The sequence below is a fragment of the Anopheles nili genome, chromosome 3 (genome assembly GCF_943737925.1).
Source record: "Anopheles nili chromosome 3, idAnoNiliSN_F5_01, whole genome shotgun sequence".
Classification (NCBI taxonomy): Eukaryota; Metazoa; Arthropoda; class Insecta; order Diptera; family Culicidae; genus Anopheles; species Anopheles nili.
In genome coordinates this window covers 35559792-35576540 of record NC_071292.1, presented here as the reverse complement: position 1 = coordinate 35576540, position 16749 = coordinate 35559792, and the positions used below count along the sequence as shown (strand labels likewise).

The 16749-nt window shown below is 51.7% G+C and overlaps 1 protein-coding gene across 1 annotated transcript in view; it reads left to right on the top strand.

Moving 5' to 3' along the window:
• Window positions 1-16749, top strand: part of LOC128724153 (uncharacterized transmembrane protein DDB_G0289901) — a 40329-nt gene that overhangs the window by 11998 nt on the left and 11582 nt on the right. The window contains exons 2-6 of the mRNA XM_053817918.1: window positions 6515-7763; window positions 10363-10596; window positions 11073-11187; window positions 11278-11385; window positions 11456-12004. Coding sequence (XP_053673893.1) covers window positions 6515-7763; window positions 10363-10596; window positions 11073-11187; window positions 11278-11385; window positions 11456-12004 — 2255 coding nt within the window. The remainder of the gene's footprint in view (window positions 1-6514; window positions 7764-10362; window positions 10597-11072; window positions 11188-11277; window positions 11386-11455; window positions 12005-16749) is intronic.

Below are 16749 nucleotides of genomic sequence, written 5' to 3'. Positions count from 1 at the left end.
ACACGTTCGCTCCGATGCGCTTCGACCATCCATCCAAACATGACCTTCCTTGCCATAGAAAATGGAGGAGGGTGGTGATCGATCCGTGGGGGTGTAAAGGGTCTGATGGTGGAGGGCGACATTCGATGCATCATCCATTGGTATTTACGGAACCGTTAGAGCAAAAGGGCTTCGAGCGATCGTGTGGTGTGTGGTGCTGGGAGGGCGAAAAGTGCATGGTGGCATTTTTCTTGCGCCCCTGCGATGGACGACGTTTTTTGTTCGTGCACTCTGGGGGTAGATAAGTCGAGCCTCGGGGGCTTCCAACACACTGATTGGTTCCGGTAAAGGAGAAATGGGGAAGGTCGTTTGTTCCGCGGGAAAATTGCCTTTGTGGTGTCGCATTGTCGCTACTGGCGGCTCCGGCGATCGAGGAAAGGCTCTCTCGTGCCGCACACTATTCCCGTGGTGAGATCTGACAAATTGATCATGTGATCGTTTCAATCATGCGGGGTTGTACTTGCAGTTGTGCCGTGGAATAATGGAAAAAATGTTGCGGGACAAAAACAGAGTACGTCCACAATAGGGCCTGAAGCGCATTAGCACAGAGTTGCACATTTCTTTTTTGTTTATTGGGTTGATGCTTTTCTTCTCTTACCAACCACCCTGTAACTGGGTGTGTTGTTGATTGAAGTTGAACTTGAAACGTGCATAATGTCTGCTCATTGTGACACAATTATCGCTATCCGTAGGGACAACGATCGACGGCTACTTCCACTTCCATAACCTCAATTAAAGGTCTCTCAAACATCCGAACACCTCTCCAGATTCGTGCGAGTGTGCTAAAAAGAACCAATCGGTCGAATCGGTTGACCTCCATCGAGCCATCACCGATTAATCAACCATCTTCTCTCTCTCTCTCTCTCTCTCTCTCTCTCTCTCTCCCGTTGCCGAAGGTGTTGCTTCTCCCACACGTAGGGGCGCCATTTTTTTGTTTGTCCATTTATCGCCACCCCCAACCGTGTGTTGTTCGTTATGGGGTGCGCACGTATCATAGCCGGATGATCTTACCGGAGGGTGTCACCTGCGACCTGCTCTGGCATGACTCGACCAGTCGTGGTCTCCCGTCAAGCTTATAAAGTCATCGTCTTCCCGGAGGTCTTACACACGGACCATAGGCGCGTTTTTTGATAAACCCCACCACCCAATCGATCGTGGGGGGATCGAGACGCATCGTCCCTTGCCAGACGCAGGGTGGTTTGTCGGTTTTGTCTTTCGATCGTTCCGTCGGTGGTAATTTATTCCAAAATTGATCGGTCATTCAGGCGCGTACGTGACGCTATGCGCAAGTCAAAAGAGGGATGCGCACCACCACGCGCAAACGCAACGCACTGTGTGTTGCAGTAAAAAGGCTGCTGAATGCCGTTTGGGTTGGGTCGCACGAGGGCTGACGTGGGTGTGTGCTGGGCTGTGTGTCGGCGATACGTGAGACGTGAGCGATAAAGAAGCAAGACCTTCACTTTGGGGGTGGTTGGAATTTGGCGATCGGTGGTCGATTCGATGGCAAACAAAAGAAAAAAAGATCGCACAGAAAAAGAATCCGTCCCGTCGCGGCACGCAAATCCTACACTCGACGACGACGACGACGACGACGACGACGACGACGCATTAATCCAGGGAGTTTCCGTCACGGGATAAAGCAGTCGCTAGAGGTCACCGGAACAGGTTATTCGCTGAATGACGTTCGAAGGTACGACATTTAGAACCAGAGGAGCAGGCCGTTTCCATGTCATTATTTTCCATTAAAAACTCTATATCGAAGTCACGTCGAAGTGTCAGTTGAAGTAGCCTAGATTCACGTCGCATGCCGCGGTGGGTTTGTTTAATGATTTTAAGTAAATTTACCCCCCTCTCTCAGACGCACACACACACACACACACTGTTGCTCCAATGACTCACATTTTCTCTCACACAAGCACACGCGGCCAACCACGCCACGGTCGATGTGTCGATTTCGAGCCCCGCTAACGACGACCTGCAACGTGAACGGAATGATAAACTTCTCTTTGTTCTGTTTGGGTCTCGAGCTTTCCAATCGCTTCTGGGATGAGGCTAGGGTCGTGTGTCCGGCCACTAGCCTGGGCCACTTTGGCGCGGGTTTGCTACGCGAAGTCGAGAAGGTTAATTTCATGCTTTCATGAAATGCGATTTGTCTCCGAACGTCCCTCGAATCAAACGCAATCGCGAGCTTTATGGTGCATGATTTATCAAAGTTCCCAATGTCTGCATGAGGCCATCCTTGGTGTGGATTTTTCGTCGAGTTTGTCGTCAGTCGCGTTTAGTTACCTACCTAGCGACATCTGGTGGTGGGTGGAATTTTTGCGCTTTTTAACAACGGAAGCACGTCTTCGAAAAGGCAACCCGAAAAGGTCATCGTGCATGCAAATCAGCAAACGTGGGGTGGTTGCCTGCTTTAGCTTGCAGCACCCGCTAGGAGTGTGCTATTTCGAGACGAATATCAATTGACATATAATTCCGGTAAGATGCAGCCGCTGAAACACCTCACGGGCGTTAGTTTAGCGCGTTTCAATTCGACGGGTATCATTTCTCACGCAAAATGGCTCCACCGACAACAACAACAAAAAAATAGAAACGGGACGAAGAAAAATGCCTGGAATGCTAGCTGTTGTTGTAATCGATTAGATGCAATCGATAGGCTATCAAGTAAACTGCTCTCGAAATGTGTGTGTGTTTGTGTGTGTTTTCGAAAAACGGCACCCACCGGCAGGTTCGGAAAAGTGGGATTCGATTACTTTTCAATTACTCGAGTGGTGGCGTCGAACATATCTCCCCACATTCCGGGCATATTTGCCCCCAAACCAGAACCAGAAGCACCATTCAGCCGGCCGGTGCGGGTGCAATCGTGCCTTCAAATTTCACGCGCTTTAAAATGGAGGAAAATATTTGGGCTCCCTGCGCAAGGAAAGAAAAAAAAAAGCCACTTTATGGAGTGATCACAATGACGGGTACCACGGGTAATAACCGGTGGATGGTTCGCGCACTGGGCCTGACTGGGCATGACTTGCAACTCGGCGTACCCTGCAGGGCTGTGGCCGATTGTCCGCGGTTGAACAGCGCTGTTGAACCGCAGATCTCCGGAACGAACGTGTAGGGTAAACAATGTAGCACCTCCTAAGCTTCATCCGGAACCTCAGAGAAGGAAGGTGCCTGTTTGAGGGCTCCCCCATTTGGTGTGTGGTGATCGGTTCGAAGGGTCTCGCAGCTGCGAACGAAGGAGCACACCTGAAACGGAGCACCATTATGCTTATGATTATCAAATGAAATTGAGCTATGCTTCCGATGTGGCCAAGGGGGTGGGGAGGGGTTCGGTGTCCGAGAGGGCGTGAAGGAGGTAGCGAAAAATTGTGATTTACGGTTGTTTTCTTTTTTCTTTCTTTCTTTCTTCTTCATCTTCAATGGGTTTGGCTCCAAAGCTGCAACTCGGCGCTGTAGGCTCGCTTTTGGTAGGCGATTGGCGATCAGGAAATTACTTTCTCACACCTTTTAATTTTTCGATAAAGATCCAATCCATTTGCCACACATTTCCGTGCCCTCACTGCCACTGCCGCCCTCCCTGATGCCGGACACAACCAGTAATGAAGTGATCTAGTGCGATCCGAGACGGCAGCAGCAGCAGCAGCATCACTTCGCCGTTCAGGTGTGTTTGGGTGTCCGGATAAATTTCACGTGAAATTTCACCCTACCCATAACACCGAGCGGAGGGTGGGGAGGTGCGTGAAAAGTTGCCATGCCAGAGGGTGGCCGAGTGGTGTACTTCCGTTCCATCGGAGTACGGGCCCACGGGTTCTTGATGGCCACGGTCCAGATCGTCGTAATTTGGACCGGATCGAGCCGTCGCGGGATTGAGCCGGAGGCGAATAATTGAACCTCCGGTGGTGTGGTTGTGGTGTCCGGGTTCGACGTGCACTGGAAAATCCCCCACCCACCCAGCGGCTGAGGAAACGCCGATCCGCGCGCATATTACGAGGGAAACTTTCTACCGTACGAACAACTGCCACTGCCACTGCCACTGCCGCTGTCTCGATGGCTATCTGCTAGGTGGGACGGTAAATTGGGCTCGATTGGGGTATGGCTTGGCAGCGGAAAATCATCGAACGGTACGGACCTCTGGACCACCACCACACGAGCACGGCGTTTAATGACAATTTACGGGTTTTGTTGATCTCGATTTGATTAAACTGGCCGTAGTTCCGCCACCAGTAGTCACGGATGCAAAATGGCGCTTGTTTCAGGTGGTGATCGCGTTTAGGACCTTCGCAGGCGCGCACAGTGGCGCATTGTTAACGGGGTTTTGATCATTAAGCGTGGGCCTGGTCAAAATCCACCTTCCTCGTTATGAGCAACCGAGGCCTCCAATGGAACACGAATCGAGCCGCCGCAATGGGGGCCATTTTCTGGTTTTCCCTCCGACGGGAAGTGATCGTGTCCCGGAAGTGCGGGCGGCAAACGGGCGAACGTGCGAAGATGCAAATGTTGCACTTGCACTCACGAGAACTGGGGTCCGAACAGCAAAAGTGCGCCTTATAATGCGCGAAATTTTGCATTCCTTCCCTCGCGGAGCTCGAATGGGAAGCTGGCACGAGGAACACACCAACAAGCGCGTGTTCTCTGCGAGATCCTATCAAGACAACGGTCCCGACGTGTGGTGGCTGTGGGTGGGACGAGTGTATTAAATAAAATTAGCATTATCGAGAAATTTAATCTGCATTGCGCTGAACTTTAGGTCGAGCAGCGTTTTGCTGCGCTTTCCCGAGGATCGTCGGTGTGCTGGTGGGGATTTTTTTTTTGCGAGCAAATAGTGAAATAAAGTTGTACGTCCTTTCTCGCGGGTTCCAGTCACCCTTCGAGTCTGGAAACACGGGCGCGCGATGCATAATGATATGCAAACGATGCTGCTGTGGTGTGGTGTGTGTCGTTCGTTCCGTGCCACGGTGAATGAGGTGGCTGAGGTTCGCCTTCGACTTCTTCACCATCGTCTGGCATCCGGCCAGATATCCGGAGAACACACCTACCTGCCCACTCGCGTTTGGTGTTGACCCTGACGCGATGTCAGCTCATGTTTTTCCAAAGTCAAGCACAAGACGTCCGTGTAGGTGGCTTTGGTCGATCGACACAATGTTGCTCGTGTTGGGATTGTGTTCTTCCATCGCCAGGATGGTCAGGATTACACGATTCAAATGTACCGTCGGATTAATCCCTCTTGCGCGTTCTGCAGAGCATAGACGTGCAGCCGTCCATCAATGACGAGCAGCGAGAAAAGGCCGATGGTGGATGGATATAAATGCGTGTGCTTTTATCTTCTCAATCTTTCCACCTTGTGCAGCTAGCACCGGCAGTCACCTGGTCGTTATGAGTGCAAAATAATATTAATTTCCAACGCTTGAAAGCCTACGCGCGAGCCAACAAAATGTTGCGTTAATAAGCAAACACGAAAGACGCCCATTGCTACCGGATATTATGCTACCGATATACTGCTTGTTGGCGTTTTTTTTTAATTTATTGATTCAATGTAACTTAGCCTATTCCTTATCTCGTTCGATGGATTTCGATTAGTGCAACGTGACCGTCTCCAGTGGCGTGAAGTGCTGTCAAATGGCTTATCGGCGTTTCGTTTATGATTTTATGGAACCACCACGCCACCCATTTGCAAGTATGTTGCACGAATGGAGCTGGTGTTTACTAGAACTAGCGCGATTTATCTCGATTCAAGGTGACGAATTTGGGTTTTGTGTGAACGAGCATCATTTAAGGAGGTTTGTTAGGGTGACTTCTTTTTCGGTTGATTGCTGATCGTAGGATGCATTGTTCTTTTTAATCACGAGGACTGATGCATGCGCCAGTGATCACTTCTTCATTGTAAAGCCATATCCTTAATGATATATTTTCATGCTAATACATGGTGAGTAAAATTTCAAGAAGTATACATCAGGGTCCTGATCATCTTAAGAGGGGATTTTGGCGGCCGTTTGATGTCTGGAAGTCCATAAAATCCCATCTATTTATGACCTCTAACTGCATCTACTGCAACCATGGTGTATCATGACAGCAAATCTTACATGGAAGCCTCAAGAATGCAGCATATCGTTCGCAGATAGAGCAGACCCCTTCTGCGGTCGAATTGCATTCAATTTCTCTGATCGTTGGCTACGATGCATTTCCTAGCAATGGCTGCCCACAAGAAATGCTCATTTTGTCACCTTTTTCCGTCCATCATTATCGACTCGTCGAACCCCTTGGCCAAATTGTTTAATCGCCGCGAGCCCGCATCGGTGTGAGAAAAAGATCCTTCCTTTCCATGCTGCGTTTCATTCGCTTGGGCACAGAAATGCAGCAAAAACTGCAGCCAATGATGCACTGCCGTTCATCGCGATGGCAGGACACCCATAAATCGATCTAATTTGGTATTTTTCTTTCCGCTCTCTTTCCTCGCCCATTCGTTCTTCCGCAGGAGAAGCAACGGTTAATGAAGATTTACCGCAACGGTTGGTGGCCGCGGCAGCAGCAGCAGCAGCAGCAGTAGCAGCAGCAGGTCTCGTAGCCCAACCAGAAGCCCATCCGCGACAGAACTCGCGCCAGCACCACCGCGCGTCATCAAATCAATCTCGGTCGTCATCGGCTTCATCAGCGTCAGTGTCATCGTCGCCATCGTCTCCAGCGGCCTCCAGCAGCATCTCTCCGCACTCCCGGCGCGATCGTCGACGGGAAGCGCGGAAATCAATCACACGAACGGCGACGACGGCGGCTGCGGCAGCTTTTCTCCACCAGCAACCATCGGTGGGCGAGTTGACGAGCAGCAGCGCCATTGCGGCAGCCCTCGAAGCCGGTTCCGTTGGTCGCCCGGTGGCTCTCGGTGGACTTGTAGGGCTTTCTACGGTTCCGTGCGATGATCGCTCGATCGGTGCTGGTGGCACCACAAGCTCAGCAGCACAGCGATTGCTGAGCGATCTCGTGACTCCTAAACGTGGCACCAACGACACTGACGACGACGAGGACGACGAGCAGCAGCACACCATCGGTGGTGGTGGTGGTGCTGATAACAGTGACACTAAGCAACAACTTCTCCTTCGACGTCGGCGTCAGGATCAGCGCTCGAAGTTGCACACACTCGACAGGATGCTGAGCGAGCGAATCTACGACAGGAAGAAGTACCTAAACTCACCCACGGGTGGAGGAGCTGGCAGCGGGGGTGGAGTGGGTGGTGGTTCCACATCCGCGGGTGCATTTTACGAGAAGTACCGCAATGGTGGTTCCGGTGATCCGGGCGGTGGCACTGGATCAGATCGTGCGATCGAATCCCAGTTGGCGTTGATAAAAAATGGCGCAACGAACATCACCGGTGGCGGTGGTGGTAGTGTTGGGGCGGGGTTAAATGGCGTCAGTCCAGGAGCTCACCTTAGTGCAATAGCGGCCAGCATCATGAGCAATGGGACCAACAACAATGGTGGCAGTAGCGGACACAACAGCAGCAGCAACAGCAGCAATAGCAGCAGCAGCGGCGATGGAAATGGTGCACTTTCGCTGCATGGCAACCAAATTGGCAACAGTGGAAGTGGCAAGAACTGCAACAGTAGCAGCACCACCTCCACCAACAACAACAACAGCAACACGAACAACAACAACATCAACACGAGCCACGGAAGCAGCAGCATCAAGAGCGAGCGTTTCAGCCCACCGACGAATGACGCGCAATCGATGGCATCGAGGTGAGTGTCTGGTGATCGTTTGTGTGATCGAGACATTGCCGGAACATTGGCTAATTGAATGGGAGTAGCCGATCGCGAATCGAGCGATTCGTCAAAGACTTATGGCGTTGTTCGTTCAGAGGATCAGAGTCGCATCTGATCGAAAGATCGGCATGTACTTGATCGTTGAAAATCTCCCTTCATCGAGTGAGGGTAAAACCTGGCACCAGATCACCTGGCCAAAAAGTGGCCGACACGAGCAAAGGTGTCGACTAACGAGCCCCCTGGGCACTTGCAGTGGTCCGCGATCCAGCTTATGCGCGAGACACAGATTTATGCTTCTCGAATGTCCACGTCCTCCGCGTTCGTGTGTCGCTCGAGCCAACGGGAGCACTTTAGAGGATGGAGCTTTCAGTTAACTGAGTTACGCTGCTCCACTCCACGTAGCTTCAGCACCGCAACACGACAGTAACAGTCATTTGTCAGTAAAACGTGTGGTCCGACGATCGCATCCGCCTCGACCGCACCGTGTCCGCCGTCCGGCCTGCCACCGACTGTTAAATTTATGACTAATTTGATTTACGACACGGACATGCGTGAAACGACCTTTCCGGTGGAACGGAGAACGCGACCGGCTGTGGTCGGTTGCTACCGACGGTACAGGAGGCTGAGCTGACGACGGTGTGATGGTCATGTTTGATTACTTTTACCTTTCCCCGTCATTTACCGGGTAATTCCGTGTGCGTCTCTCGCCGGACGGCCAGTTGCCGTAAAGGAAAGTCACCGTCCTCCCGAGAGAGAGAGAGAGAGAGAGAGAGAGAGAGAGAGAGAGAGAGAGAGAGAGAGAGATAGACTTGGTCTGATCTGGGGGCATGGATTTGAATTTGGTCTGCGCGCGTGCTCGCGACCGTTGAACTGACGTGGCCGAGGTCAGTCGGGGGCTATTTTTTTTTCGTCATCGTTTTAGCTTGCTTGCTTGGCCTGGCCACGACAAGTCGAGAATGCACCACCTGTTTGTTGCTGCGGAAGAACGACCTAAATGGAGACGCAAGAGACCAGCCTCTTCCGGATGAACCTGCGTGTCTGCGTTTGACAGCATTTTGGAGAACGAATCGTATTTTAAACCCCACCATTCCGGCTGGTTACTTCTTTTTTCACACCGAATCACGAGAACGGAACGGGGGGAGAAAACAATTAGCCCTCGTGGACGAACCCGTTGAGGCGTGAACTGGACATCCGGAAGGGACGAACTGCTGCTGCTTTTCGTGATGGAAACTGGCGCTCTGGCTTTGACGACATCATCGGAGTCGGTGGTGTGGTGTAATTTACCAAATAGTCGCGATGATTGATCCACATTACACCGTTAGTCTTGTGACGGGGTTTCTTTCATTCTAATTGGCCTGCGAATGGGGCTCCGTTGCTCCATCAACCGCTAATGGGGGGGCGCACAGTGGGATTAGTAAATTTGTCATAAACGTCAACCCATCGCGTCGTATAATCAAGTTTTATTGCGCGAAACATCTCGCCGCTGTTTGATCATCCCCTCTCGCGGGTTTACGACGGTGACCTTTGCTGTGGCCACCAAAGGGGCACATCGCTTTGTTTAACGGGTTTAGCGTTTATGGGCACCGACGGTGCAACATTGTGATGACGACGACCTCCGGTGCATTTGTTTATATCGGTGGATGGAAGACTTTCCAACGTCAAACACGACCCCAATCGGCCTCCAAAGGGTGGGTCTTTTCGCGTTTCGTTCATTTTGTGCATTTTTTTCTTCCACCAAACGAACTTTTAATAAATCACCTGCGTGCCCGGCTATGTGCAGGGTGTTATTTCGAGCAGGTGAAGTGTGAAATTTAGCGCCATTTTGGTGGGTTGCGGCGCGAAAGTTCCCCTTTGGAACCGGCACACGGGGTTGACACGTAATTAAAAGCGTATCAGAGGTCCGGCCTCCTTCTCGTCGGTGACAACTACGACGATGTCGACGTCGACGGATCGTATTGCACGGTGTCACATTCGCTCATCAGTCTCGGTTATTGAACTTGAAAGCTTGATCGTTAATTTCATTAAGGAACGACGGGTCGTTGTGGCGGTCGAGAACGGGCTTCAATCTCGCGTTGTTTCGCGCACCCCTTTATGTGTCCCTGCGATCGAATGGCCCATGGAAGAAAGAATTTTCGCCATTAGGGGGAGGTGTTCACCTCGCCGGGCGGGCACTGCTCATGACGCCACGGGGGCAAAATTAATTTTGTCTTCATCTTTCGTCTTGCTGAAAGAGGAGGTTAGCTTTCATTGCTTTTTTTTGTTCTCTGTTCTGCGCCACCACCATGAGTGGAGGCCTCTTTGAGGGGGGGCGGGAGGTTATCAATTTGTTTACCGTTCCCGATTTTTGCTTGTTCCACTCGATGATGATGATGGCCGTCGGCGAAGAACGTGGTGGAAAGCGCCGCGCTACTTACAGATGTAATTAGTCAAGCAATTCATACTTCTTACCGGCTCGGTCGGTCCACAGCACGCTTCGCTGGTGTTATTTATTTTTACATGTTCATGTGTGCGTGTGTGTGTGTGTCTGTTCCCCCTTTTCTTATTTGCCTTTTTTTTTCTTTCTCTTCTGCCAAAGGTCCCGCAGTGTGACACCGTCATCCTTCTCCGGGACGCCACCGCAAACGATGCATGCGAGCGATCCGGGCGGCTTTTCCAGCAGTATTTCGACCGGCGGGTTACTTCCGTCTCCAAACTCCGGGTCCGGTGGGGCGAACTCCGTCGGACGGCCCGAATTCCACACGCGCAACTACTCTGACTTTATGCGCAGTCTGGCGGCCAAGTACAACAATAACAACAATAACACTAATGAGTGAGTCTTTCACCGTGTGTCGTGTAGGGTTACAAGCGTGGTGAGCTTTGGAACCGTGCCGAAATTCGCCTTTTGGGGCAGGGATTTTGTAGAGCCATGACCGGAAAAGGGAGAGCTTGAAATCAAGCGGGCAAACAACCAATGTGGTTTGTTGCTTAACTCTCAAACAGGGGTTTTAAACACGTTCGCCTCATTGTCATCCAAATGCGGGTGATAATATTTGCATTGTTAAATGTGATCTACTTTTTTCTAAGCGGATGATATTCACGCTTACATGTTTTGGTTGTTTGTTAGCGAACTTAACGAACTTTGGGTGTGGCAGGTGTTAGAGAACATCCTTGACGCCTTACGTCTTGTGTAAGGCTCTTATTCAAACGGTCCGTGGAGGTTTCTCTACTTGATCGGCAGTAGGACGAATGCCCATTTTTGCTCCCTTCTTTATATATATATTTTTTTTTCATCTCTCCCCCAAACAGTGTATCGAATATCAAAAATGCTTTCCTTGAACCAAAAATGCGCTTCACTCAGCCCAAGTCTTACATGGAGGGCTCGTTGACCGGCAAGAAGGGCAGCCCACTTACCTCCACTCAAGTAAGTACGCTTGCACCATCGGAATGTGCGCCATTGCACGTGAGTCTAATCGACGTTCAATCTGTCGGTTCCATCCGTCTCCCGGAATAGGTACCTAATCCAAGTATTATGACGTCGCTGTTTTCGGGTCTTCCATTCCAATCGGCCGTCTTCCCGCCCCTGATCGACATGAGCAGCACGCAGGCATTGGTGACGCTGGTAAGGATCGCACAAATCGGTCGTCCCAGGATCGTTGGAGTGTAATTTCGGTTCTCATTTTAATTCTCAGGCACGGGCAGCCAAGGAATCCGATGTACACAACATTCTCAAAGCGGACACGGGTGGTGGTGGTCTTCGGAAGTCGTCGTCTTCCCTTTCACGCGGTTCATCTCCTCCGGGATCAGCCCTTGCGAGTCACCATCACTTTCCATCGCCATTCGGTGCTGGCTACCTTCCAGGGTTGCTCCCGAACCATCACCACCCACTGGCCAGTTTTCCCACCCAACCTCCGGCTTCGTCGGCAGTAACGGCAGCATCCAGCGGTCCGATGAAATCACCCTCACGAGCTCCGGAACCGAGTGGCTTGTCCACGTTCCCGCTGGATCTGAGCGCCACGACACCGTCGGGCAGCAAGCGGATAAAGCTGTCCCCAACACCGAGCCGTCACCAGGAAACGTCCCCAGCACCGAGCTCCACCAACAGCCAGCCGTCCGCGGATTCGCTCGATCTCAAACCGACCCGGAAGTGCCACGCACGTGTCGAGGAGATCGCCGCCTGGACCGTGGACAACGTGTGTGACTTTGTTGCCAGCATCGATATCTGCGCGGAGTACGTCCAGGTGAGCGAAAAGTGTCATCGAACCGTGGCCACAACAGTCTAACGGTGCCGGACTCTCGGAGTCGTGGCCGTCGATGAAGCAATAAAACTAGTTAGTCAATTAGCTCGCACGATTGAAGTCCTCGTCGAGGGCACGTCTTGGCGTGCTGTATATGGCCTCGCAGGTCCGGGTGCAACGCTGAAGGAAGGCTTGTGTGTGTAGTGCATTCTTCTGCAGCAGATGCGCGCTGCACCGCCGGCTCGCGTCGACAGGTTTATTTGGCATTTTATGGGGCTCATTTAAAGCTGCTTAAGACGTTTCTTGACACCTTTTACCTCCTACGGTCTACGGGAATCGGGTGTTCGTTCTGGTGGAGGCTTCGAAGGCAACACCGGAGCAACACTAGTTCGCTGCAGGCAGTTTCCCGGCTTGTGCTACGATTGAAGTCTTTTATTACACTCCCCGGGAGCGGTTCCCCCATTTGGGCGGGAGTGTTCGCCTCTCGAACGCGCCACGTGCTTCGTCGACGTGACACGAGTGTTGAAATATGCTACCGGGAGCTTTCGAGGCCAATCCTTTCGACCGCAAAACGACTCGTTGTTGCCCACTTGCGCGGGATGAAACGGTTCCCATACAAATCGCAAAATGGCCCGCGGAAGAGCGACTGCCACGCTGCCTAGCGCCTTTTTCCTCTGTGTTTTTCAGCACCTCAGCAACAATTGCTGTGCTCTCGTTTTGCGACCATCAGGTTGGGAAAGCGATTATTGAGCCCGAGGGGTGGGATGCTATTTTCCACCCCCCAAAGAGGGTGTGTTCGTGGCCCCGCAGGGAAGTAAATCGAGGGAATCGATGTCGATGCACTTACGAGAGATGCGATGCATTTGGATGCACGATGCACACGGTGCAAATTAGCGAGCGCGCATCCCGTGGCGGAGGTGAGTTTGCAACGGCACCACCTTTCACGTGGCGCCAGGCCTTCTTCATCGTCGTACAAATGAGGATCGATCGTGGGTGTCGTGATCGTCGATTTTTACACAATCGAGGACAGTGTTTGGTTGAGATGGTGGTATTTATATAGTTCATACTTTAGAGTGGATCGATAGACGCTTAACACAAATTCCCTTGCCAGGAGGCAGCCTTGGTTAGAGCGGATCTCGTTTCGATCGATCGGTCGTTTTAGAGCCAGTGCGCAAGCTCCAACATTGCCTCATAACTTCATCTGCTTAGTGTCGGTTCACTCGCTGACGCCTGGAATGGTGGCTTTGCATGTTGGCCCCGACGGGAACTCGCTTTCCCGCACCATAACCACGGAAAGCGTTTCACCCTTTTTACGATCGTAACAGTATTATTAACCATTATACTCTCATTCGTACCACATTTATTATCGATTTGTAAGATTAACATTCGCCGGGTCGGGGGCCCCAGCGAACGAAGGAAAACAAATACGATCTTTTTCCCTCGGCCCTTCCCTCCTTACCTTGTTCCATGAGCGGGGGCACGCACGCGGTCTTGTTCGGTTAATCTCTCAATTTAAATTGTGTTTTAATGCTGCTGGTTTTGGTGCACGGCCCACGGTCGATTTCCATACGAACTAGCAACGAGTGGCAACCTGCAACAGGAGGTTCGTTAGGTGCTTAACCAATTACATGCCGCGTGAGCCGGAATCGAATGGGGTCCGGTCGATCGGTAGCTGGTGCTGGTGCTGCTGCTGCTGCGGCACTTCAGCAAAGGTTTTGTGCCAGCTCGCAATAATTGTTGCACATTGCATCGAAATCTCTGTGGCCGGCCGTGGGAAACGTAAGAAAACCGGGTCTGGGCTGTGTATCGTTTTGATGTGGAAGCAGTTATTGTAAGTGTTAATTTTGGAAAAGGAGAGTTTTCCACCGTGCGGCCCCCTTCTTGGCGCCATTGCAGAAAGTTTTCCCTCCGCAGCTTCCGGTTGTGGAGGCGCCGCGCACAAACACAAAGCCGCCTTTCATTGTGGTGAGGCGTTTTATTGACTCTCTGGGCCGTGTACAATCAATCGCAGCAACGCTGGGTTGTTCGCAGGCGTGGCGATGGAGGGCGAATTTAAATAATTAATAACCGCCGCCTCCGGGTAGGAGAGCTCAAATTATAACGTGATAACTCACGGTAATGACAGAGGTCGCCGCATTGATTAAATTTTCTTATCGCCGCAGCAAAAACGCCTGCAATCACCCGGCTGGGACAGGTTCAACGGTGTTAATTATTCGTTTAGATAGGGCTGAAATTTGAATATTTAATTTTATGAGGCTTATTAGTGACAAAGGCGAGTGTAATGTTGGGTTAGGCCTAGTGATCGCTGGATCTATCGCTTATCGTGTGGCTCAGGCACGCACTCAGGTGTGTGTGATTGGATTCTTCAATTGACCGACTAATTGCACGCATTATCCTGTTTATCTAACGCATTAGAGCGGCAGGCACACGAGTGATTGATGTAATTTCGCACATTACTGTGACGATGCTTGTCATCGATGGTTGTTTTAGCGGTTTAAACGGTGTGATTGCTGAAGAAAGCTCTTCATTAGACACATTCTGCACGGTTCGTGTGAGAGATTACGCTCTAAATAGAGTGAGGCAAATACCAGGGCAATTTTTACAATGTTTAATCAACTTCACAGCCGCTGCTACATGCGAGTAAATTGTCGAACCGCCTTTAGATTCGACGGTCAACGCTGCTTATCAAAATTCGTACGATCATGCTACAGCATCACCATCGACAGCAACGTTAACGAACGGCGTAGGCATGACGGAATCGCAAGGCATTATTACTGGAAGCTTGGCGCGCGATTTTCCATAAATCAAACGTCCAGTTATTATCACCCCAGCGCCAGGGAGAGAGGGATTTGATCAATCAACGATCGCGCTATGATCGCGACGACAGCGCGCGAGACAGGTCGAAGCGGGAAACCGCACACCACGGTCCGGATTTGCACTGTATTGGTGCAATGTTCAGGCATCTGGCATCTGACCACGATCGTCCCCAAGATCGTCGTTTGGCGTCCTGCTCGTGGGAAGTGGAAGCCGTTACTTTGACCGCCCTTCGTCGCTAGGAAATGGAAGCGGAAAAACGTGCTAAAAAACAACGTGTACAATCCACCCCGGGAGGACCGGATCCTCGGTCACTCGATTCGGTGTGCAACCGGTGTCTCGGGTTGGGTAAGGGAAAAATTATGATATCATCTAGATCGGAACCCGCTCGGAACGCATTCCACACCCGGTGGTCACCAGCAGGTTGTACACGATCAAACCAAACTAAACCACCGGTAGCCCTCGCACGGCAGCACAATTCGTGCCCTCACGTGCCCCACGGGCCAGTTCCGTTCCGTTAGCACAGCGGGAACCCTTCGGACAGAGGGCGTAAACTGGGGGTGCAAAAATGCACCCCCTTCCCGAGAGAGAGAGACAGCGCACTCGTTGTCCTCCTCCGCATGAGCATCGGAGACACCCGGTCATGGCAAGGCCGCGCTGGGCGCCAGAGGGCCGCAAACAAATGACACTTTGGAACTCGGAAAATTGGATCCTGTCAGCGCACGTTTCGCCTGCCCAGGTGCCGCGCGCGAAGATTAATCGGCGAAGATTAGCGCCTGCACATGATTTACCGACCGCGGTGTGTAGGCAATTGGCGCGATGCGAGGTTTCAACTGGCCGGAAGGAAGGACTCGGTGTGTGGTTACTAGCGGCGGACGCGTTTTAGATCACGACGGTTGACGCGAAATTGGCCATGTGCCACAGTCGTCGAGCTGGAACTGTCAATCGTAATTATCGCGTGAGCGTGAACACAAATTCCGTGTGCTCGTGTGCCCGTGTGTCCGTGTGCCCGTGTCGTTTCTGTCAGGGATGTTTTCTGGGCGCATTAAGAAGTCGACTTTAGCGTGTAGACGCGCAGAGCGTTGTGAACTGCCAAACTCGGCGTAAACAAATCGGTGGTTTGGGAATAAATATTTCCGCTAAAGAAGAAATACTCCTTCTTTAGCGTGCACCAGTTTACCCGTTGGAAGATCCGTGGATCAGTTAGCATGGATTTAGGTTGTCCCCGAGGCGGGTCTCCTTTCATGTGTGTTTGCTTGCTAACAGGCTTATCAGAAATGGCAGCTCACCGGGGGCAGCTTAAATATCATCGGGTGCGTGAGGAAAAGCAACAAAAAAAATCCCGCCTTGGGGTCTCTAGAAGAGGGGCGTTAAAAAACAACGCGTCCATACGACCCTAGCGCGCTTTCACCCATGCTCTGCGCATCCAATGGAGGTCCGAGTTCGGTCGGGGTCTGGTCGGTCAGTTGAACTTTGAGCGGATTTTGGGGGGCTGCAAAGGTTAAACGGCGGAAAGAGCTACATTCCGGGCGTCGCATGATTCGATCCGGGGCGGAGAATTAGATCGATGTGCTTTGGAAACGGCTTGCGTGTGCGCCCCGTCTCGAGCGAGCGAGAGAGCGCAACGACGAAAAGAGTGAGTGAGTAAGCGAAGAAAAGAAAAAGTCTCATTTCTTGGGAGGATGCCCCCGGCCACGAGACACTGGCGAGGAGGAAATAGAAGGGAGCCAGCCAAGAACAAGATCCACCAGATCTCGATGTCACGATAGATGTCATTGATCCCGTGTCTCGAACTATGGCCACGTCTTGATCGGGAGACCCCTGGCAGCAGCAGCCAGGTCGAGTTGAACCTGCTCCAAAGGCGCTCTGGAAGGGCAACAACGACGCGAGAGAGCGCGCGCGTCACCAAAGAGCAAGAAGAACGAGTTCCGCCC